This window comes from Ambystoma mexicanum, chromosome 13, assembly GCF_040938575.1.
Source record: "Ambystoma mexicanum isolate Mex_15411 chromosome 13, UKY_AmexF1_1, whole genome shotgun sequence".
NCBI classification, from domain to species: Eukaryota; Metazoa; Chordata; class Amphibia; order Caudata; family Ambystomatidae; genus Ambystoma; species Ambystoma mexicanum.
The window spans coordinates 336,894,007-336,918,924 of NC_090938.1; the positions used below are offsets into that span (position 1 = coordinate 336,894,007).

Genomic DNA, 24,918 nt, shown 5'->3' on the forward strand with positions numbered 1-24,918 from the left:
AACATTCGTCTAACTTTTCGCTTAGCCAAATTCTTCTAAAATCCGTGGCAAAGACTTAACCTTTTACTACCAGAACTGTGCTATCCTATACAAAGACTCTGAACCATTGACTTTGGTCCAGGCCTATGAAATGAATTGCTGTTTGTATTTCACTGAAACTCTTTGCCCTGCCTATGCAAGTATTTGTGCTATTGATTCTTATAACCTTGTCTTTTTACCCTTTTTTAAAGTAGCTGAAGTGCCATTTTGCTCCCGCTTCAGGGTAGCTGAACTTGTTCAGTAACTTATTGGTTGTGCATTTGTATTGTATTAGTATATGATATTGTGCTGCTCTTGCTAGTGTAATGTTTTCAAACTGACTGTGTAAATAAATGTATATTCTTTTTCCAAGAAACCTTGAGTAAGTGTATATTTGAATCAATGGGCCTCATTACGACCCTGGCGGTCGCGGTATGAACACTGCCGGTAAGGTACTGACACCATTGATACCGGCTGCCACATTACGAGTTTGCTCGTGGGTGGCGGTAGGCACGTCTGGTCTGGCCGTGCATACTGGCACCCGCAAGCAGACCAGGATGCTAACAACAGACCTGTCATTAACGGGTCCGTTGTTAGCATCCCCCCATTCCCATTGAGCCCTATGGGGGCTCAAATGGGAATGGGGACGTACCGGGTCCCGAAAATGGGAATTACCGGGCCCGCAAAAGTCGGAATGGCCTGGTAATTCCCTTTTTTCAGGACCCGGACCCGAGTTTGGAGGTAGCCATGCCGGTAATGACGGCATGGCTACCTCCAAACTCGTAATGAGGCCCAATGTATTTGTAGGTCCTTTGTTCAACTGGCTTCTCGGCCAATGCTACCACATTACTGTGTAGTACAGGCTTGTACCAAAGGTGAAATTGCACTGACACTTGTAGTCTTAATTGCATGTAGTGTTCCCAAAGGGTGCTGCATGCGATTCTGCCTAACATGCTATATCACATCTTCACCAAGGTGCTTACTTGGCGCTGCAAAGTAGTGATTGATGTGCTTCCGTGCAATGCTCTTCTTGTGGCGATTTGCTGAATTTTCAAGTAGACGTTTGTGCACTTTTGCCGGGCACCACTATTTAATGCATATCTTGATTCTCAAGTGGCTGACAAATCCCTTAGGAATGTTTCAAGATGGGGGGAGGGAACGTCAAACAACCTCCTCTGCTCGCTGGATCTCTATTCTGCACCATATTAATCTGGGGATGATGCCATGCAAGAGAGGAGAAGTGAATTAATAATAACTTTCTTGGATGTGTGTCCTCCCTTAATTCCTATGCAACCGACTCAACCTCTCGGACTTTCAGAGGTATTTTGGATGCCACAAAATGTAAATGGGTATTTGAATGGTGGAGTTTTCATGACCCAGCTGATTGTGCCTTGAATGTTACTCCTCCCAAACCTTCCCTGGCATTTTCCCATGTGGTTTGATGGTAGAGCACTGAACATGGAAAAGGAGGCAAACTGAGGTCAGGAAAGAACAAGGGCTGTGTTTCAACCCTGCCTGCATTAAGGACAGGAAACAGGCTTCTGGGGCGCACAAACGAAGCTAAGGGAGAAACAATGCAATCGATACATATACTGAAGAAACCATCCGAAGTGAAGAAATGAGGGACTGGAAGGGACCCTTGGCTACCCAACAGCATCTGGACATGATGTGAGCAAGGGAAGAATCCAGTTCTACCGCCCCACTGGCATGAGGCATGTTGAAAAGGTCTGCTTGGTGTAGCAGTCCAGGATGGCTAAAGAACTGGTCCAATTAAGAAGAGATCTATTTCAAGACAGAGGAGCCTACGAGGTCTCGTAGTGATGGAGTGGAAGGCAGGAGAAAGGATAAACCAGTGAAGGGCCAAGTGGGCGGCTCAATAAGTATCTGGACTCGAGGAATGGAATCAAGGAGCAAAAGGAGGCAGACGTGAAACAATTTGGGTCAGGAATCCGAGCAGCTACATCTGCATAAGTGAGCGAGACAGACAATCCAACAGCAAGCAGCCAACAGGGAATCAAGCCAAGGTGGAAAACAGAAGAAGACCAGAATAGGAGGCATCTCTGTGGATTTGGCTGTCAGGAAAAGTAAAGGCAAGGCGACAAAGGACAAAGGTGGCGTGGGGCAGAACAGAGATCACAAACAACTCAAGTTACTGGAAAACGAATTCTTTGATGTGCAAAAGGGAGCAGATCTGGTGTAGGCAAAATAGTGGAATGCTGTTAGCAACATGCTGGGCTGCAATGGACTGCAGTCAGTGTCCCCTGGTAACGTGTGTAGAGAAGCTATTGTGGTCCGTTCTAGGCACCAGTCCTGTGTCATAAAGTGTGACCGACCAGAAACCATACAGTCCAGGCAGCGGCAGCCACTCCGCAGGGTTCTGCTTTCTTAAAGCAACACAGGGCCTTGATGAAGACGAGGATTATGATTCTTTTGGAAGTAGTGTAGTGCCTTATGACTACCCCAAATAAGAACATTATATCTGAAAACAAAATGGTAAAATTATGAATAATGTGATAACCTACTGAGAACTGTTCTAGGTCCCCTCCTAACTGTGTGGAAGAATTCTAAGGCGTGCAGATGTGGGTGAGGATGCATGTGCTGCCAAAATGTTGACACCAGAGAGTAACCTTTCCACCATTACACACGCTTTCAGAATTTGATCTCTTCCCTGTCTTTTCTCATTTTAGGGGTAATCCGCACCGCCATCCCCAATATGGACCGAGAGACGCAGGATGAGTTCCTAGTTGTCATTCAGGCCAAGGACATGGGAGGGCACATGGGAGGCTTGTCCGGGACCACCACAGTGACGGTCACCCTTACAGATGTCAACGACAACCCTCCAAAATTCCCCCAGAGTAAGACACTATTCTTTCTCCTTCTTGATCACTCTCTGTGTCTCTATGTCATTGATTTTATTAATTGCCTTCCCTGTGCTGATGACATTCTTTCTCGGTCAATCTGCCTGCTTGTTGTCCAACCAGTCTGTGTCTCCTTCTTTTTTCATCTGTCTATTCCTTGTTATCTCATCCTGCGCCTCATCTCAAATCTTGTATGTGTTCTCTCTCAGCATGTTCCTCCATCTGAGGAAGGAATTGAATGGCTCTACACACCTTTAAGCCTATATACCCCTGCTTTTTCGGCCACCTTTGTGTTTTGTCCTAGCAGAACATGGATCTTTAGTTTTTCAAAGCTTTTGGATTGGGAGCTTTTGCTGGAGAATTCTGTAAAGTTGCATTTCCTTGTTTCCTGATATTTGGCCAAGAGGATAAGGGCGTGGATTTTGATCTCTGCGAGCTGCTGGTCACATTGTTGACAGATGTGCCCTTTCTCTGCTTTCCAGGCTTGACTGTGTCACCTCCTCTCTACCTACAGCCTAGGATTGCCCGCCCTGTATTTGGTCATAAGTTGTTTTTCTTTGGGGTGCTCCACTGCAAAGAGCTATCTTTCTACGGTGTAGTTCATGTTCAGTAGTGGGTTGCATTTCATGTCACCGCGTGTTTATGTCTGGATTTCCCAGCAACATACAATGACCACAGGAGGAATCTAGGGGCCAGGGAATCCGGCACAGCATTTACTAACCTAGCACCCCAAGCATACATTTTAATAACCAACCTCCCCTGCAAGCCAGTGCTGGAAATGGAAAATATTAAATGTGGGAACCCACCAGGGACGATGGGGGTGGGGGGTGCGGTTGCAAATGCCGGAGATGTAAGAACCCTCCATAAATCAACATTACATTTCAGGAGATTAATGAATTATGATCACAAGGAAAATAACCCAAGAGAGGAGGAGTGGCTTAAATATGTTCTGCAGAGTGCGATCCCAATAAGCATATTCACATGTATCCTGACTAGCCATTCAGAGGTCTAGTGGGTACATCTCTCAGATGTGTGTTCGAATACAGGCTTCGGCAACAAAGCACATTAAAAACATTAAACCCTTGAAGGTTGTAAATGGTCCCAAAACCAAGATCCAGGTAGACTTATTTTGCTGGATTCATGAAAATCCATTCCAATGACCAGCGCTGCTCCAACCCAGTCGTCACGCTCTTCCACCTTACACATCATCCAACCAAGACACACCCAGCAGCGCCTCAGCTGCTCATATAACACCCAATAAAGTCTAACTACTCTTGCTGTATGGTCCCACCAAGTTGCATTATAACACCTAGCCATGCTCATATGGTGCATCTCGTTAGTATGCAAATGACATCGTATGTGGGGCCCATATTGCAACACAAAACCTACCTGTCCAACCCATCTAGAATCTCACCAGCAGACAGTGGGTTCTTCCGTATTGAGCACTCATCAACACGCCAGTATTTCCTGCTCGATTCTCCCTTGGGTACTACTAGTCCCCCTCACACCTTTCCTCTTTCTGAAGTCTGCCGCTTCGCCCTACTTGTCCTCACTGCCTCTCTGACTCTCTCACTATCTCTCCCGACCTTCGTTGTCTCTCACTAAATATATATTTCTCTCACATCTCATGCTGTCACCCGCAAATTATCTTTCTATCCCTCCGGTGCTCTCTCTCTCTCAGTCATACATTGTCTCACTCCCTCTTTCCCTCACCCATTGCTCGCTGTCTCTCATTCTGTTTAACCCACAAATATGGTGTTCATTCTCTTGCGACATCATCTCTTTCTTTGTCTGTCGTTCATTCTCATTTGCACTTTGTCTTTCTCACTTGCTTTCTCTGTGTCACTCTCTGACTTATTTGCTCTGTATCCCATTCTCTGCCCCCACTGGAATTCTGGCGCTCTCTCTTTCTCAGCTTTCCTCATTCACTCGCTCCCTAGCTCAAGGTCTTTCTGTCTTACCCTTTACTCAGTCAGTCGTTTGCTTTCTCATTCGTTGTGCATCTCTTTCTCTCCCTCTCTGTGTGCAGCTCTCCCTCTCTTTTATTGCTCTCGTTATGTCTGTCCCCCCCCCAAGCGTCACTCAGCCGGTCCCTCACAGCGCCTCCATATCGTTATTCTCTCGCAATGTCCTTGCCCATCTCTCAAGGTTTGTTTTTCTCTCTCTTTCCCTATGTCTCGGCTTGGCTTTCTTTCCCAGGGTCTCTATCACTCTTATTTCTTTTTTTTCTTTTTTTTTATTGTGCATTGGTTTAACAAGCAAACCTTTTTACAAAAAGAAACATGGATATATAAAGAGTCTGAAACAGAAGTACATATTTACACATGATACAAAGGGAAAGAAAACATACATAAGACATAAATTCATCAGTAACATTGGCTAAAACTAATCATCATCAATCCTCCCTTACCATTATTCCTTGAATAAAAATAAAAAAGAAACTTTACAAACAGGCTTATAATTCTATTAGGATAATGTATTTTAAAAATCTTAAAACCTTAATTACCTGCGAAACTGTCCACCCTCAAAACATCACCACCATAGGTACCGTGCTACCAACCACTCATTCCTGTACAGGACTTTCCCCGGCAGCGGGTACGACTCTCCTGCAAGGGAGGGGGGGGAAATCATTCACTCAGTGCCTGAGGGTGCTTTGCCTCTTCCACATGACATTAATGGCATGCAGATGAGGGTAAGTCTTTCTTGTTCTGAGCACTCAGGACTTCTCTTGTTTTCAACAACAAATTCATCTTAAACCTCATAAAATTGGCTCGCCATCTAGAGTTGGGGAACCTCTTAAGTATTTCGGTAGTGTGCCCAGTTTGTTTATGTTTGTTTATTTATTGTGCACTTGTAAGGCGCCTAATACATCGAGTAAGTTGTGCTGCAAAGCACCCACAGGGCAACATGGAGGAAACATGGGAATGAAAATCAAATAAAACAATGAAAGATAGAGGCAGACCTTCTAGGCCTTGTGAGCATTCGGAACATGCAAGTGCAGAGAGATGGAGAAGGGATGAGGGGTGGGGGGTAAGGGCTAGGTGTACCAGGAGGGAAGTGCTAGGGAGTGAGCCTGGGTGAGTGGTCAGCTGCCAATAAATAAGTGCAGGCCTGTGGTGGCATAGGCCGGTGCCAGGGCAAGTGCTGGGAGCAGGCGGAGGCTGAAGGCGTTTGGGTGTGGGAGGCCAGGGCCCAAGAGGACACATAACGGCCCTGGTCACCAATCTCAGAAACTATGGGTTTTAGCAGGGTAGGTAGGAAGGGAATGAGGAGGTGAAAAGGAAAGTCTTGAGGAACTTCTGGAATTTGGGGCGATCCAGATCAAGATGAAGGAGGGAGCTTACTGAGGAAAGTGATTGGCCACCAGCTCTCTGTTTAGTGAAGGCCATGCCTATATCAGAGATATACATGTTGAACAGACAGGGGGCTAGTGCACACCCCTGTCTCAGGCCCCTGTTTGTACCAACCTGTTTCGATAATGAACCCTTACTGTTAAGGCGCACTTGCAGGACTGTATCAGTGTGGAGCTATATTAGGATGTTGAGTAGACTCTGCAGCAGCCCCCATTTCAATAATTTCATGCACCATCTATTCCTGTCCATAGTATCAAATGCGGATGAAAAATCTATGAATACCAGAAAGATGGTGAAGGGGTTGGGGCCTTCAGTCCTATTGTGTAGTATATTTAAGAGTCACATTTAAGGTTGTACCCACATTTTTTCTGAAGCCCAATTAATGTTTATCTAGGTGACCAGAGGCTGCTGCCCAGGATTCCAAGTGCCCACGGACTATATCCTCACCATGCCTCATCCCCAATCCACCAGCTCACCAGCTGCCCCACTGGCATTCCTCTCCAACATTCCTCCTACTTACTTCCTACCATCTTTCTTCACTGAAAGCATCCCCACAACACGTCTTCCTCCACCCAGCATGACCTCCTACACTAGACCCATCCACATCAGGAACCAACTCCTAGGTCTCCGTTCTAGATACCCTAGACTCACCCACCAAGCACCTCCCATCACTCTTAACACGCCAAATACGCCAGCCTTTACAGTCAAAACACCCCTACCTAAACCCGCCATGCCGCACCCCTTCCCGGCTGCACCACTCAACACCACCCCTACCTCAGCCCAACACACACACAACCTACAGTGTGCCCTCATTAATGCTAGATCCATCCCTGCCCATGCCACTGAAATTCACGAACTCCTAATTAACTTGGACCTCGACATCCTAGCCATCACCGAGACATGGCTGCACAGCGCTGCAGGGCCAGCCCTCAACCTTACTATCCCACAGGGGTACGCCATTATCCGGCAAGACCGCCTCTCCTCAGTAGGTGGTGGGGTAGCATTCATCCTGAAAGATCACCTCGAGGCCAGACAAATCACCTCCAATCTAGGTGACACCATAGACTCTCTAGCTATAAAAATTGCCCTCTCCCCTAACTCCACCATCACCTTCAACCTAGTCTACCGCCCGCCCGGCCCACTAATAGAGTTCCATGAGAACCTTGTACACCGCCTAACAGAAAACCTAAAACTCACCTCCAAAAGCATCCTTCTAGGTGACCTTAACCTGGGGTATAACGACAAAAAGGACAAGCCAGCTAAATCCCTTGCACTAGCCTTAAAAGAACTAGGCTTCGACCAAAAAATAACCTCACCCACACATAACAAAGGCCGTATCCTGGACTGGATAGCCGACCATAACTGTCACATCGACATTAGCTCCATCACCCCGACTCCTTGGTCAGATCACCACCTCATTCACTTCTTCATTCCCGCTGTATCCAACACAAACAAACCTAACCCTATCCCCCCAGCACTGGCAAGATGTGTAAAAAATCTCACTAAAGACAAAATTACACCCCACCTTCACATCCTCTCCACAGACCTCAAGTTATCTGACCCATCAGAATTAGCAGATATCTACAAGAGCACCATAAGCACCGCCATTGACGCCATTGCCCCCCTGCAGACCAAAAAAGCCAAAACTATCAAACACTCAAATACCTGGTTCTCCACTGAACTCAAAGAACTCCGCTCACAGAAAAGAAAAGCACTAAATTCCTGGCAGAAATCGCCTTCCCCAGCCACCCTATCCTCCTACAAAAAAATAACTGCCCAATACAAAAAAGCCATAATCACAGCCAAATCAGTCTCTTATAATGAAAGAATTGCTAATGCAAGCTCCGAATCTAAAGAACTCTTCGCCATCTTCAACGAACTCACCACACCGGCCACCAAATCACAAGACATTGTTAAAGACCAAATCTGGTGCAACTCCATACAATCTGCCCTGTTAAATAAAATTGAACTCCTACAAACAAAAATTAAGGAGCACCACAAAAACCTATCACTGCACCTCAAATCTCCCACCACCACGAGCCACATGCCCACCCCTAGCTCGGGGACCCCATCCACCAAAGCCCCCACCACCCCGTTCAAATTCAGGGAAGTCACAGAACATGAAGTTATTGAGGTAATGAACAAGATCAAACCATCCAATTGTAAAGGAGATCCCTGCCCCGCCAGTCTGATCAAAGACTGCACTGAAACACTCGCCCCCTTCCTTAAATCATTCATTAATGCCTCTTTCAATACCAATACTGTCCCTGACAGTCTAAAAGAAGCCTGGGTGCGCCCGCTTCTAAAAAAAACCACCCTCGACCCAGAAGTAGCTACCAACTACAGGCCCATCACCACTGTGCCTTTCCTGCTCAAGATTCTGGATAAAATTGCCTACACTCAAATCCAGGATTATCTCGAAACCAACCATATCCTAGGTAAAAGACAGTCAGGCTTCAGACCAGGTCACGGAACAGAGTCAGCCCTACTTGATCTGAAAATACAACTTGCAGACACTATGGATAAAGGCAAACCGGCACTCCTTCTCCTACTGGATCTATCTGCCGCCTTTGACCTTGTCAACCACGATATCCTAGGCATGCACCTAAAAAATGAAGCACACTTCTCCCCGGAAGCCATTGCATGGGTGGCCTCATTCCTAAATGGCAGACTCATGAAAGTCTTCTCAGACACTGCCTCGGCAACCCCTACTACCATCCATTGCGGCGTCCCCCAAGGCTCCTGCACCGCCCCCACTCTCTACAATATATTCACCCTTCCTCTCTTCAATGACCTCGACTGTCGTAATATAGCGTACACCAACTACGCAGACGATACGCAGGTACTACTCCCGCTAACTGGGACCTACGAAGAAGATGCGACAGCATTAACCAAAATCTACACAGCCATCCAAACTTGGATGGCGGCCAACGGCCTCTGCTTAAACGGGGACAAAACCGAAATCCTCATAGTAGGGACCAATGAAATTCTCAACAAACTCCCCCCCCAATACAAATCCTTCAATATCGACAACTCCACCATCACAGTCTCCAAGACTGTTAAAACCTTAGGTGTTCACCTAGATGCCTCACTATCTATGTCTCGCCAGGTCAACGCCATAGCCTCTTCCTCAGCACTCACCACCAAGGTGATAAATGCTGTCAAGCCTTTTCTCTCCACTAAAAATTGCCTGTCCATCGCCAGAGCCACTATAGGTACAAAACTAGATTACTGTAATGCCCTGTTCCTAGGCACCTCCGCCCACAACCTAAAAAAACTCCAAATTACGCAAAACAACGCGCTCCGGGCAGCGCTGTCCATTCCAAAAAGAGAACACATCTCGCAAGCGAGGAAAGATGCTCACTGGCTACCCGTGAAGGAACGCATACTTTTCAAAGCCATGACCATCACACATAGATGCCTCTCCCTGGATGCCCCACCCTATCTCGCAGAAAGAATCACACCGAAAGCCTCCATCAGACCCACCAGAGCTCACCGCACCAACATGATTGATGTCCCTACGTTTCAAAGATCCAGGGCGGGAGGAACCAGCTTCCAACACCTCGCACCTAAAAACTGGAACTCCTTACCTACCTCACTAAGGAACGAAAAATCATACCACACCTTCCGTAAAAACCTCAAAACCCTCTTATTCCGCTAAAGTCCTCCACATGCACATTCATGCTTGCATTGCAACCACAGCATAGCATAACCCCTAAGCTCAATGTTTATTACTAATGTGAAACGTACTCTGTAACTCGGTTTACATCTGTAAACATATTCCTATGTTTGTGTTCAAGACTAAGTCTGCTGTAACAGCGCCACGATGCCCCAGGGCAGTTTTGTGCGCTTTATAAATGCAAATAAATAAATAAATAAATAAATAAATAGTTGAGAAGACCTTACTTTCAGCGTCCATCAATGAAATCAGGCAATAATGTATTGGGTCCAATCTATTACCTTAAGTCTTTATGTCTCTCACTCCATGTCTACGAATCTTACGTTTTCCTGATCTCTCACTATATCTCTATCTCAGTCCCTCCCACGTCCTGGTTTTCTCCTTCTTTCTCTCTTTTGCACACTCACCCTACATCTGTCACCCTCATATTATCCACTCCCTCTCTTGCTCTTTCTGTCACTTGCAGACTCTCTCCCTGTCTCTTTCTAACTGACCTTGCATCTCTGTGTCTCACTCTGTTTCTATCCCTTTATCACTCTTTTTGCTGTAACAATTTTACTCGGCCTTTGTCTAGCTGTCTCACTCACCAGCTGACTCTCTATCTCACACTCCGTGCCTGCGTTTCTCACACGGACTGTCATTCTAACCTCTCGGTCTCGAGAGGATAGGTCAGGGGCAACGTGCTCGCCTCGGAAACCAGATCCGCCCTTAGAAACCTCTGGGTATTAAGCGCGTTATAAATAACCAGTCATATCATAACTCTCTGTCGCTTACAAGCACTACGTCTCTCGCTCGCCCTCTCTTTGTTACTCTGTCCCTCTCTCTAAGACTAGCCCTTTTATTTCTCTCTCTCTCACTGTCACACTCTCCCGCTTGCTTTCTCACTCACACTCTGTCTCTGTCCTTCTCGGCCTCACAATCTTGCAAGCCTGTTCCTTTGTCAACAGTGTCTTTCTTTTTCGAGCTGTCTGTCTGCAGGCACATTATCAATCGCGTTTGGCTTTCTTTCACGCTCTCTCTGTGGGAGTGTATTCTTTCTCAGGCACACTCTTTATCTTCCACGCACTCCTTATCTGTTCCTTTCTCACTTAAATGTTCTTCCATCGCTCTCTTTTTCTCTTTCACACTTCTTCTCCCACACACAATACAAGCTCCTTCTCTCCCCCTCCCCCTCTCTCTCTTTCCCTTTCTCAATCACCCACTGTCTCTCTACCTATATGTCTGTTACTTCCTCACTCTCTCCCTCTCTTTTTTTCTCTTTCTCACTTTGCCACACACAGACGATCTCTCTCACACCACCTCTCTCAGTCCCTGGCGGTCCCTTTTCTCTCTCCCTTTTCTCTCTGTGGCTACAGCTATATATCTCTTCCCTCCTCGCTCACAGTCCGACTGCCTTCATCTTTCTACCGCTGCACTGTTCACAATCTTAAAGAGATTTGAATGAAGGCACTTGTAGTTAAATGGCTCCTGAAGTGCTCGGGGCTGGGGGCGGGGCGGTCATGCAGAGCCGGATTTAATTTTTAATATTCAGCTCGGTTTAATTAGCCTTTTTCAAGCGCATAAAATCACAACTGCTGGGCCGAGCTCTGCCAAGGCTCAGAATTACTGAAGGGCTGGAGGGTGGGGTGGAGGGCGCGTGCGGAGTGGGTAGGACTCGAGGAAGAGGGTTTGGGATGGAGGCTAGCCTCTGTGGGCTATGTCTGTGCTGGAGGACCGGGGTGTTTGAAACTGCGGCGAGGGGGCCAAGCTGGGGGCTGTACCTGTTGGAGATTTGGAGAGGGTGCCTGCCACTACTGGAGGTAGTGTACAGGGTCTGCACCTGCTGGAATTGGGGCAAGGCAGACTGAACCAAACAGAGTGGGAGTATGGGGTCGGCTATTGCTGGAGCTGGGATGCGAGTCAGGAGGTCTTTACCTGTTGAGGAGGGGTGAGGAGGTCTGTACCTGCTGGAGGAGTTGGTAGGGTTTGGCAACCGACTGGAGTTGAGGCGAGGAGCAGATGACTTAATCTGCACCTCCGAAATACTGAGTGGGGGCAGGAGGGTAAGGTGTTTCCAAATGATTTGAAGCTTGGGGCGGAGTTGGAGTCTGCATCTTCTGCCGAAGAGTACTGGGGGTTTGCAAATGCAATAAAGTGGTCTGTGAGTCAGAGGAGCTCAATAAGAGGCTTGAGAATTAGGCAGGAGAAGGTGAGCTTTGGCGATAGCCTCATTACGAAGGTCACGTGGTCTACCTACACAGCCTCATTACGAAGGTCACGTGGTCTACCTACACAGGATGGTCCATGGCACCAAAGGCCACTGCTAGCAAAACAAGTGGCGTCAGCATGGTATGGTTGCTTTGGTCTCGGATAGATCATGGCTTTAGGTGGTCAGCCGTGATATGGGCTTGGACCAGACTGCGCTCCATCTAGTTGAGATCCAAGTGAGCCTGAGTTTAGGTCACTGTGGTCTGTCTAGAGTGGGTTGCCAATGGTCCATTGCTTATGGTTACTGCAATTTTTTCAAGAGGACACAGGCTTCTCCAGCATGGGGTCTGGCATGGATTCACATGCTCATGAATATTCCCCGTCGTCAGGCTGGGAATCCTCGGTAAAGAAAAATCAGTATCAGTTTCGTTTCTGATCTGTCTTTCGTAGTAGTAACCAATCACTGATCTCTGCGTCATACTGACCACAGCCACTGACTGCCATCTCCCTAAGCTCCGCCTCTGGCAGCCATCTTCAGATTTTTACTGCACGTTCAAGTGTTGGGATCCTCGTGCTATTGCTCTCGAGCTTTAGTGCTTTTTTCGCGCCTTTTCTTAGGAAAATGTTCTCTTTTTCGGTCAAAAGAGCCTCAAGCTCCACCGTTTCTTTATCCGATCAACGGGGACCCGTGTCGGATTCTTCTACGCCCCTCAAGGGTGAAGATTTCGTCGAGCCACGCTTTTGGAGGACTCCAGAAGTTTCTCAGGCCCATCTCGATCATGGCCCAGGAGAAGGGAAGCTCGACGCCCGGAAAGCTGTTCAGGGTCTGCCCTGGATGCCAGCTTCAGAATGTCTTTAAGGAGGACGAACACTCCCTTTGCCTCTACTGCCTGCATGAGGACAAGACCCACGTGGAGAAGGACTGTGCGTTTTGCGGCAATATGTCGGAGCGGACCATGAAGGACAGCCATCTGCGTCTCGCCAACTGGCTGGAAGGGAAGAGCCCGTCAGGCGAGAAGAAGAAGAAGAAGTCTGAGCGGTCTTCTAAGACCTTTGAGGGCGCCCCGGCGACGGGGGTCCAACAGAAGGCCAAGCACCGCGAGTCCGCTGGTACCGGGAGCGCCGAACGGTCGGGCTCTACGGGCACCAGGCAGGGCGCATTCTCCCCGACACCATCAACCACGAGCCAACGCTCTGGCTCGGGTAAGAGGAAGGCCGAGCACCCGGCGAAGCTCCTGGGGAGACCCCGGTCGAGCTCGAAGGCCCCATCGGAGGGGGAGCGAGGCGGTGACCCTCCCCCCAAGGAGAAGGCGGTGAGCGCACCTAAGGTGGTGAAAGCCTTAATCCATCCGGCCAAGGCCTCTATCGAGACAGTCGCGGCGGCCCTGGCTCAGCCTGTGGAGGCTACACCAGTGGTGGCGACCTCGGGGCCCAGAGTCTCCCTGCCACCGCCGAGGGAGTCCTCTTTCATGCCCATCGACAGGACCCCCGTGAAACCTCCGACGGAGAAGAAAAAGGGGGGGCAGGAGGTCGTCTTGGATTCGGCCTCAACCTCTGAGGAGGAACTGATCGAAGTCTTAAGCCAAGGCGTTGGCGTGGAAGAAGACCAGCCCGTCGGGAGGGACCCCGACGTAGGAGACGACGAGAACGTCGAGGGTGCCGACGGGGCTCCTGACCGCCCGTCGGACTCCCCTCAACCAGTGCCGCAAGACAACTCGGCGGCCATTTTGTTGGCTATACAGTCCTTATGCTCGGAGATAAGGACGAGATTGCTGTTACCACCAACGGAGGAACCTCTTCCGACGGGGGACCCGGAGCCAGGCCCTTCTGGGAGCCCTCCTCCTAAGAGAAGAAGGATTCATCCTCCACCTCCTTTTCAACCATCACGCCCTGCTCAGCCCTCCTCCCCGTCCACGACCCGTGGGGATGATACGGGGACTGACACGGCCGCGACGGGCACAGACGACGAGGTTTACAACGAGGATCTCCCGTCGTCACCTCCTCCCCGGCTTCCCCACTTGACGAGATTGGATCGTTTCATGCCATGATCGCCAGGGCATCCGAGCTTTTCCAGCTCTGCCTGGAAGAGAAGAAGAAGGAAGGTTTCCTTTATCAACAGCGCGAGACCAAGAGGAAGACGGTCCTCGCTGTACCTCTACTGGACGATATCTGGGATGAGGGTCTCGCCCTCCTCAAGAACCCATCCACAACGCCTGCGAGAAGGGATCGGTACGAGAAGAAGTACCGGGTCCCGGACGCGGCCCCCTTGTGCCTTCGGGCACAGCCGACCCCGGACTCGGTCATCTCTGCGGCGGCCAGGAAGAAAGCGGGGGGGGGCCTTGGCCTCCACGTCAACCTCCCCGCCGGACGGCGAGGGAAAGAAGTTGGACACGATGGGACGCAGAGTCATCTCATCGGCAGCGACGACGATTAAGGCTGCTAACGCCTTGGCTATCGTAGCCCGCTACGACAGGGAGTTGTGGTACAAAATTGCCCCCCTGCTGGATTTCCTACCAGACGACAAGAGGGCGAAGGCCCTAGAGATCTTGCAGGAAGTAGAAGTGGCGTCGGACCACGCCATTACGATAGCGACGGACATCGCTGACACTGGATTTCGCCAGTTGGGCAACGGCGTGTGCCTTAGACGGCGTGGATGGCTCAAGGCAACTGACTTCCGTCAGGACGTGCAGACCAGAGTCCTGGACATGCCGTTCGACGGGAGCAACCTGTTTGGGAAATTAGTGGACGATTTCCTACAAGCCATCAAGACGGACACGGAGACGGCCCGGGCTCTTGGTGTTCTCCAGCAACGACGGCCGCCCTTTCGGAGCGGCGGAGGCAAGCAGGGTGCCTCCAAAGGTTGCGGCGGCAGATTTTCCACCTATCGTCAAGCGGCCCGTTCGTCGTCACAGGAAGCCTACAGGGGACGAGGCAAGTCGGGCGGACCCCGCCGTCGTCGCCAAGGAGGACAAGGCGTCAAAGCCTCGTCGAAGCAGGACTGAACTGGCCGTGGGGTCGGGCCCCCACCGAAGCACCCAGGTGGGAGGCCGGCTGGCGAACTTCGTCAGCGTGTGGGAGTCCATCTCCACCGACCGTTGGGTGCTGGACGCCCTGGCCCAGGGTCACGCGCTCGAGTTTCTAAAGAAGTGCCCGCGCGTCCCCCCCGTGGCAAGGAAGGAACATCACGTCCCTCAACTCTCTTGGAGGTAAAGGCGATGCTCAAGAAAGGCGCCATCGAGCTCGTCCCAAAGAGGCTTTGGGGCTCCGGAGTTTACTCAAGATACTTCCTCGTGAAGAAGAAGACGGGAGGATGGCGTCCCATCCTAGACCTACGATGACTGAACAAATTCATCAAGGCACAGCAGTTCCGGATGGTCACCCTCCAGCACGTCCTGGGTCAACTGGAGGAGGGCGATTTCCTGTCGTCGTTGGATTTGGAGGATGCCTAATTCCATATCCCCATCCTAAAGGGACACCGAAAGTTTCTCAGATTCGTGGTCCAAGGGCGTCACTACCAGTTCAGAGCCTTTCCCTTCGGATTGAGGTCGGCACCCAGGGTGTTCACCAAGTGCCTCGCACCGGTGGCGGCGCGGCTGCGCCTGGAGGGGATCCACGTCTACCCCTACCTGGACGACTGGCTCATCCGAGCAAAGACAAAGGAGCTCACCGCGGAGCGCACGGCGAGGACCGTCCAACTACTCACGGACCTGGGATTCTCCATAAACTACGCCAAGTCCCACCTGGTGCCCGCGCAAGACGCGCTGTTTCTGGGAGCGAAACTCGACACAGTGGCGCTTCTGGCCTCTCCGTCGGAGGAAAGGACGAGGGCCATCTTGGGCAAGGTGCAGCGGATGCTGGTTGCGGACGCGGCCAGGGTGAGGTCCATCAAATCCCTCCTCGGAATGATGTCTTCTTGCATTTATCTCATCCGCCTGTGCAGGCTTCGGATGCGCCCGTTGCAGGAGTTCCTGGATGCTCGCTGGATCCAGACGACGGGCAGCTTCGAGGACAGGATCCCACTCGACGAGAGCTTCCGACGAGCGATCCGGTGGTGGGGCACCCGCGCGCATCTGACAGCGGGCATGGACTTCCAGACCCCGGGCCACCAGAAGACAGTGACCACGGATGCCTCCCTGGAAGGGTGGGGAGCGCACACCGAAAATCTGCACGCGAGAGGCTTTTGGCTGCCGACGGAGAAGTCCCTCCATATCAACGTCCTGGAACTCCGTGCAGTGTTTTGGGCCCTCAGGTCCTTTCTTCCGTCCCTCAAGGGCAAGGTGGTGAGGATCTTCACTGACAACACCACCACCATGTTCTACATCAGGAAGCAGGGCGGTACCAGATCCCCAGCCCTGTCCAAGGAGGCTCAGGATCTGTGGCATTGGGCCGTCGCCCAATGGATGTTTCTGGTGCCGTTTCATCTGGCAGGGATAAAAAACACCATCGCCGACTCACTCAGCAGAGAGCTGCGCTCGTGCCATGAGTGGGAACTACGACAGGATCTAGTGGACCGCCTCTTCTGACGGTGGGGCACACCCCAGATCGATCTGTTCGTGACAGTGACAAACTCCAAGTGCCGGAGGTTCGCCAGCAGGTTTCCCCAGCTGAGGAGCATGGGCGATGCTTTCTCGTTCCCCTGGGAGGGCATGTTCCTATATGCGTTCCCTCCATTGCCGCTGCTGATCCGGCTCATCAACCAGCTCAAGAGGTCACGGTGCAGGATGATCCTCGTCGCACCTGCGTGGCCGAGGCAGATATGGTTCCCGGACCTTCTGGACTTGTCAGCGTCCCCGTCAATCAAGCTGCCAGTGGACGCGGATCTTCTCTCCAGGGAAGGAGGCACCATCCTCCATCATGACCCGAAGTCGCTGAACTTGCAGGCCTGGCTCCTGCAGCGTTAGAGTTTGGAGGTTACGACATACCGGCCGACTGCAGGGAGGTTCTTGCAAAGGCCAGGGCGTCCTCAACTTTTAAATGCTACGGACACAAATGGAAGAGGTTCTCTGTCTGGTGCCACGCACAGAAGATTACCCTCTAAGGATTACGGCTCCTCAAGTACTGCCGTACCTGCTGAAGCTGGCCAAGGCTGGACTGGCACACGCTTCCATCAAGATTCATCTTGCTGCGATCTCCCGATACACCAGAACCATGGGACGGACGTCTTTGTGGTCTCATCGTCTGGTGAAAGAATTCATGAAGGGACTGTTCAGATCGTTCCCGCCGGTGAAGGCACCGGCCCCGGCGTGGGAGCTCAACGTGGTGCTGACCAAGCTCATGGGACCTCCGTTCGAGTCTCTGCACTCAGCTCCGTTGAAGTTCTTGTCATGGAAAACAGCGTTTCTTGTGGCCATCGCCTCCGCACGACGGGTGGGAGAGATCCAGGCCCTTTCCTGCAAGCCCCCGTACTTGACTTTTCACGACACGAGGGTAGTGCTCAGGACGCACCCCTCCTTCATGCCCAAGGTGCTGTCGGACTTCCACCTCAACGAACCCTTGGTGTTGCCTGTTTTCTTCCCGTCGCCTTCGTCGCCGGCTGAAACGACTTTGCACTCACTGGAAGTGGAAGACATCACAACTTTTTGTGAACTTTGGACCTGTCAATCAGGGGAAGGCTCTCTCGAAGGCTTCCATTTCCAGATGGCTCTCCGGCTGTATCATGTACTGTCATCGGTTGGCAAACCGACCGCTGCCTGGCCGTCCGGGAGCCCATTCCACCAGAGCGATCGCAGCTACCACGGCGTTCCTATCTGGTGTGCCCTTGCTGGACATCTGCAGGGCTGCTACGTGGAGGTCGATGCACACTTTCACTAAATTCTACTGCGTCGATCGGGATTCCAGGGAGGAGTCCAGGGTCGGCCAAGTAGTGCTGCGCAACCTGTTCGCCTAAGGTGAGCCTGGTGAGGAGGTAAGAATTGCTTAATGTTGAGTTTTGGATGTAATGCTTAATGTTGAGCCTTTGCCACCTCCCGTGGTTGTGCATGTGTGTACTGCTATGTATTCTTTTATTCATGAGCATGTGAATCCATGCCAGACCCCATGCTGGAGAAGGAACAAGTTACTTACCTGTAACGGTTGTTCTCCAGCATGGGTCTGGCATGGATTCACATGCGAACCCTCCCGCCTACCCCTCTGCGGCTCTTCACTTGGTCATACTGCCACTTCACGTGCTACCAAATCTGAAGATGGCTGCCAGAGGCGGGGCTTAGGGAGATGGCAGTCATTGGCTGTGGTCAGTATGACGCAGAGATCAGTGATTGGTTACTACTACGAAAGACAGATCAGAAACGAAACTGATACTGATTTTTCTTTACCGAGGATTCCCAGCCTGACGACGGGGAATATTCATGAGCATGTGAATCCATGCCAGACCCATGCTGGAGAACAACAGTTACAGGTAAGTAACTTGTTCCCTATGGCTACTGGAGGGTTTCCAAAGAAGGTTTCTGATGAGTCTGATCCTATGGTTACTGTAGTGTTTCCAAACGCCATTCCAAAACGACCAGGATCAATGTTTACTGCATTGTTTCCAATGAGGAGTTCACGAAGAATTAGGGATTGTGGTTTCTCCAGAGCTTCCAGTGGGGCTTCTTAATGAACCCGGGCTTATGGTCACTGCAGTACTTCCAGTGGTCTCCTTGATGAGCAAGAGCATATGATTGAACCCTGCCCTCTTTGGGTTAGTCAACCACTTTTCACGTAAACCAAGGCAGCAAAGAACTTCCACGTAATCACTGAATGGCAATGAGAATAGGCGAATTTCAAGCAGAGCACAGGAGTAACTCTATGCCACAGCTACAAAACCAAAAAGCCAGCTAAAACACACAGGTACGTCACACTCCATGCTTATGGAAGATAGTTGAAGGCAAGGCCACCCACCCGCACACATCTGCTATCATACACCACTTTCAATGACACACCGCACAACACCTCTGCCATTAGAATGCAGCTAACCCCACGACAAAAATGTGGTCTAGCTGGACACATAATGAGTCTACGACTCTCAAATACCCTCCTGTCGACTTCAAAGCACCCACCGACATGCCAGCTCGATATGTGTAGCTAATAGGGACCTGGCCACCGCCATCCAAATTCACATTGGCTAAAATGCACACATTGTCTAAACTCCTCCGATCTATTTTTTCCACACCTTGGACTTCGGTCCCTTGAGGGCGTTCACCTACAGCGCTTACAGGACATGAAGGGTGGGAGTGGTGTGGTCTCTGTGGTCGAGGCGCTAGCTGCGGAGTTCTGGGCCCTTTGGAGCTATCTGAGTTGATAAGCAGGGGCGCCCAGGTAGAGGGATTTGGCGTAGTCTAGGCAGGAGAGATTGATGGACAACATTGTGGTGACTCTGTGAGGGTCAGGGAGGTAAGAGAAGATACGCTGAGAGTGCAGAGGTGTAGCTAGAAAGACTTGGACACAGTGTTAATGTGGTGTGAGAGTGTCAGTGTCCATGATGCATCCAGGTTTTTTACTGCAATGGTTGATGGGGGCTAGGAGGGTGCAGCCAGGCCTGTTTTACCGGCATTGAGGAAGAGATGTTTGGCTGTCATCCAATGATCAATGTCTGTGAGGCAGGATGCGAGGTCAGGGTGGAGGGTGGAGACGGACCTGGGGATATTAGAGATGATTTGGGTGTAGTCTGCATAGTTGTAGCATGTGATGTTATGTGAGTAAATAAGAGCCTGGAGAAGACTTGTGTAGAGGTTAAAGAGAACAGGGGATAGACAGGCACCTTGTGGGACTTGGTTGTTGATGGGCCGGGCAGCTGAGGTGAAGGGAGGGTGGTGGATGATTTGGTATCTGTTGGTGAGGAATGAAGAAATCCACCTTAGTGCTGAGAGAGTGGAGTCTGTCAATGTGGATGCTGTGTTCGATGGTGTTGAAAGGCTGTAGAGAGGATGAGGAGTATGAGTGTGGTTCAGCCCTCTGTGTCTGCAGTGCTTTTGAGGTTATCCCAGATCTAGACATGGGATGATTCGGTTCTACAGAGGAGTCTGAAGCCGGACTGGACGGGGTTGAAAAGGTGATTGGATTCAGTGAAAAGGCAAAGCTGGGAGTAGGCCGTTCGGTCAGTGAGTTAGGCTAAGAAGCGGGTGTTAGAAATGGGCCTTTAGTTTGCTGGAAGGAAGGGGTCAATTGAGAATTTTTTGAGGAGGTTATTGATGTGTTATGTTTTGAATGCTGCAGGGAATATGCCTGAGGTGAGGGAGGAGTTAAGGATGGATCTTGAGATGCCGCTTGTACAGTTGCAGTAAAGATTTCTTTGAGGAGGGTGGGTGGTCATGGGTCTCTCAGGGATCTGGATGGACAGCTGCTGGCAAGTAGTTTAAGGAATTTGGGTCTAGAGATGGGTGAGAAAGAGGAGAAGATATGGGAATAGAGGGGAGCGGTAAAGGGGCCATGCAGGGGTGTAGGTGATCAGGATGGGAGTGCTCCTAGTTTCTCACCGATGGTGTGGCTTCTTTCTGGCGCAGTGTTGTAGTAGTGTTATTGTAGTGCTTAGATTGGTGGTTCCCAATGAGCCAGGACGTTTGGTAACTTCATTGCTTCTACAGCGTCATAGCCTGAGCTTATGGTTATTGGAGTGCGTCTTGTGGTTCTTCCCAATGACCCAGGCCCTACAGTTACTGCAGTGCTTCCAGCAAGGGTTCCCAATGAGCTAAAGCTTAAGGTTATTGCAGTGTTCTATCGGGGGTTCAAGATGTCACTTTGCTTCTGGTAAGTGCAGTTCCCAATGAGCCAGGGCTTACAATTACTGCAGTGCTTTCAGTGAGTGAGTGTTCCCGATGAGCCAGGGCTAATTGTTATTGCATTGCTTCCTGTTGTGGTATTTCCTGATGAGCAATGGCTTATGGTTATTTCAGTGCTTTCAATTGATGTTCCCTTTGAGCCACGGCTTAGAGTTTCTGCAGTGCTTCTAGTGGTTGTTTCCGATGAGCCAGGGCTTATGGTAACTGCAGTACATCTGAAAGGAGCTCCTAATTAACTGCAGCGAATGGTTACTGGATTGCTTCCAGTGAGCATTTCTGATGAGCCAGGACTCATGGTAACTGCAATGCTTCCAGTGGGTGGTCCCGATGAGCCATGGCTTTTGGTTACTACAGTGCTTCCAGAAGGGGTTCCTATTGAACTGGGGCTTATGGTTACTGTATTGCTTTCAGTGAATGTTCCCTATAAACCAGGTTCTGTGGTTACCTCCAAGGCAACCAAACATATGAGTTGTTATGTGGCTAGACAGTCTAGCCGCGTAATAACTCTTATCATGTTTGCTTTACCGTTGATACACTGTAGGCCAGTCTAGCCACATAATAACACTTATCATGTTTGCTTTACCCTAGATTCACACTAGTAAGGGACACACCCCTGCACAGAAGCAGGCAGCACAGCCCTGTGAAAATAAACCACATGAGTTGACCTGTGCTGTCTGCTATGCAGGTGAGGTGGCGGCCCCCTCTGCCCATAGTGGCGGGCTGCCACTGGTCACCCGTGTCTCAAAGCCACGAGTTCCGAGCCAAGTCAAAGCAAAGGCAGTCTGATTCCGGAAATACTGCACACAATCACGGGATTCATGCTTCATTAGCAGGATTTAAAAGGACGTACTTGGGCAGTTCAATGAGTCCTCTGGGGCGGTGTGACACAAATGCCCAGTTCGTCAGTGAATATTACTTTTTAACAAGTCGAAGCTGAAACAATTGAAAATCTATTAATAATAGATGTATTTACAACAGAATATACCATATTTAAAGAGAAGCACCAACAATAAAACCTGCGTCCACGCAAACGCAGGAAAAAACGCAAGAGGATATTTTAGCTATTGAATCTGATTAAAAGGAAAGCTAGGCTCTGCTTTGAACCCTTCTGGAGAACATCAAATGAAAGCAACTTGTTAAAAGGTTGGAATACTCCAGTTCTACACCGCACATATGTAGGATGGCAGTTGCAGGGCAAGAGATTGAAGGTGCCAATTTGTTTCTTAGCTTCTTAGTGTGGGGAGGAAAAGGACTTTACCTATTTTTCTAATCCTCGAGTTCTATGATGTTTATGGGGGTCCATGTACAGCATTCGCATATGTCCCCAGCAACACGCAGACATGCGGCAAACCACATGCATTACAATTCTGATGGGATGTGATCAACAGCAATGCGCGGCCTGTCCAGGGATATCTTGTACTAGAAGCAGAGGCGAGAGAGCGCAGTTATGCAGGATGCTAGAGGTGGAATGCGCGGTGGGATGCTGTATGCTAGGGGAGGAGAAGACAGGGGGACAGGCAGTGTGCTAGGGTTAGAGTGTGAGAGGCGGTGTGCTAGAGGAGAGGGCGAACGTATGCAATGTGCTACTGCAGAGGGAGGACGAGACATGTATGACACGCTGCGTGCTAGAGGTAGAGGGTTGAGAGGAAGTGTGCTACAGATAGTGTAGAGATGGGAATGAGAGTCAGTGGGCTTGAGGAGAGCAGAGAGTTTCAGTATGCTAAGGGAGGGGGAGTCAGGGGTGATAGGCTGTGTGCTAGAGGTAGAGTGGAGAGAGGCAGTGTGCTGGAGGTTGTGTATAGATAGGAATGAGAGTCAGTGGGATTGAGGAGAGCAGAGAGTTTCAGTCTGCTAAGGGAGGGGGAGTCAGGGGTGATAGGCTGTGTGCTAGAGGTAGAGTGGAGAGAGGCAGTGTGCTGGAGGTTGTGTAGAGATGGGAATGAGAGTCAGCGGGCTTGAGGAGAGCAGAGAGTTTCAGTATGCTAAGGGAGGGGGAGTCAGGGGTGATAGGCTGTGTGCTAGAGGTAGAGTGGAGAGAGGCAGTGTGCTGGAGGTTGTGTAGAGATGGGAATGAGAGTCAGTGGGCTTGAGGAGAGCAGAGAGTTTCAGTATGCTAAGGGAGGGGAAGTCAGGGGTGATAGGCTGTGTGCTAGAGGTAGAGTGGAGAGGGGCAGTGTGCTGGAGGTTGTGTAGAGATGGGAATGAGAGTCAGCGGGCTTGAGGAGAGCAGAGAGTTTCAGTATGCTAAGGGAGGGGGAGTCAGGGGTGATAGGCTGTGTGCTAGAGGTAGAGTGGAGAGGGGCAGTGTGCTGGAGGTTGTGTAGAGATGGGAATGAGAGTCAGCGGGCTTGAGGAGAGCAGAGAGTTTCAGTATGCTAAGGGAGGGGAAGTCAGGGGTGATAGGCTGTGTGCTAGAGGTAGAGTGGAGAGGGGCAGTGTGCTGGAGGTTGTGTAGAGATGGGAATGAGAGTCAGCGGGCTTGAGGAGAGCAGAGAGTTTCAGTATGCTAAGGGAGGGGGGGTCAGGGGTGATAGGCTGTGTCCTAGAGGTAAAGAGGGGCGAGAGGTAGTGGGCTGGATGAAGAGAGTGACAAGATACAGTATGCTAAGAGAGGGGAAGGCAGGGATGACAGGCGGCGTGCTAGAGTTAGAGTGGAGAAGCACAGTGCTATAGGGAGAGTAGAGAGAGGGATGAGAGGCAGTGTGCTAAAGGAGAGAGCGAAGGTATGCAGTGTGCCTCTGCTAAGGCAGCAGGATACAGAGATGACAGGCTGTTTGCTAGAGGTAGAGGGGAGAGAGGACGTGTCATAAAGGTCGAACGAGGAAGAGAGGCAGTGTACTAAAGGAGGCTGCATAGATATGCAATGTGCTAATGAAGGAGGAGTCTGATATGACAGGCTGTATGCTAGAGGTAGAAGGGAGAGAGTCCGTGTGCTAGAGGTACAGTTGAGAGGGATGAGAGTCTGTGTGCTACAGAAGAGCAAAGAGTTGAAGTGTGCTGAGGGATGAGGAGTCAACGATGACAGACTGTGTGCTGGAGGTGGATAGCAGAGAGGCGGTGAGCTGGAGGATGTGTAGAGCTAAGAATGAGAGGCAGTGTGCTGGAAGATGTGTAGAGCTAAGAAGGGGCAGTCTGCTAGAGAAAAAGCCGAAGAGAGGATGTGTGCTAGTGATAGAGGGTAGATAAGCATTGTGCTACATGCAGAGTAGAGTAGGCCGTATGGAAGTGTGCCAGAGGAGGACTGATACAGTGTGCTACGGGAAGATGAGGCAGGGATTATAGGCAGTGTGTTACAGTTTTTAGGGAGGAAGCAGTGTGCTAGAGAAGAGAGGGAAGCGAGGAATTGTGCTAGAGGAGGCGTGAGGGGAGAATTGCTTTGGTAGAGGGAGATGATGGGGTCGGTGGTGTGGTGTGCTAGTGGCAGTGGGGCTGGCAGGCAGGACTCTAGAGGTAAAGTAGACAAGAAGAATGCCTGTGCGCTCGAGGGTGTGGTGAGATGCGGTGCCCTAATTGAGACAGGGGAGTGTGGGGAGGGGGGCTGCGCTGCAAGAGGAGAGAGAACAGAGACAGCGTACATGATTAAGAGGATAGATGCAGTGTTATGAATAGAGGCGGAGAGAGATGCATTTTTGTGGGTAACCGAGAAAGTAGGCTAGGTGGGGCGCAGGAACAAGAGGAGGAGCAGTATGCTAACAATAGAGGGTGATGTGGGCAGTGTGGAAAGGGGCAAACAGGCAGTGTGCTCATGATAGAGGGGAAACAGTGGTGTGGAAGAGAGGTGATTAAAGACACTGCTAGCTGTAGAGGGGGCAGAGGCAGAGCACTTCAGGTAGAAGAGGGCAGGTCCTGGCAGTGTGCACGCGGCAGAGGCTGGAAAGGCAGTGTGCTATAGAAAGAGGGAGCTCGAATGCCACAGTAAAGGAGATGACAGAATAGTGGCTGCCGCAGTGTGCAAGTAGAAGATTGAGGCAGCATGTTAATGGCCGCAGGGTGAAGAAACGGTGTGCTAGAGGCTGGGAGCAGAGGGTGGAAAGACAACGTACAGGCAGTAGGGCAGTAGAGGGTCAAAG

The 24,918-nt window shown here is 50.5% G+C and overlaps 1 protein-coding gene across 4 annotated transcripts in view; it reads left to right on the forward strand.

Annotated features, from left to right (window-relative positions):
• Positions 1-24,918, forward strand: part of CDH24 (cadherin 24) — a 1,353,690-nt gene that overhangs the window by 875,799 nt on the left and 452,973 nt on the right. For 3 of the 4 annotated variants that reach the window (XM_069633833.1, XM_069633832.1, XM_069633834.1), the window contains one exon: positions 2,706-2,873. The exons of the other annotated variant lie outside the window; for it this stretch is intronic. In XM_069633833.1, coding sequence (XP_069489934.1) covers positions 2,706-2,873 — 168 coding nt within the window. The remainder of the gene's footprint in view (positions 1-2,705; positions 2,874-24,918) is intronic. 4 annotated transcript variants of the gene reach the window in all.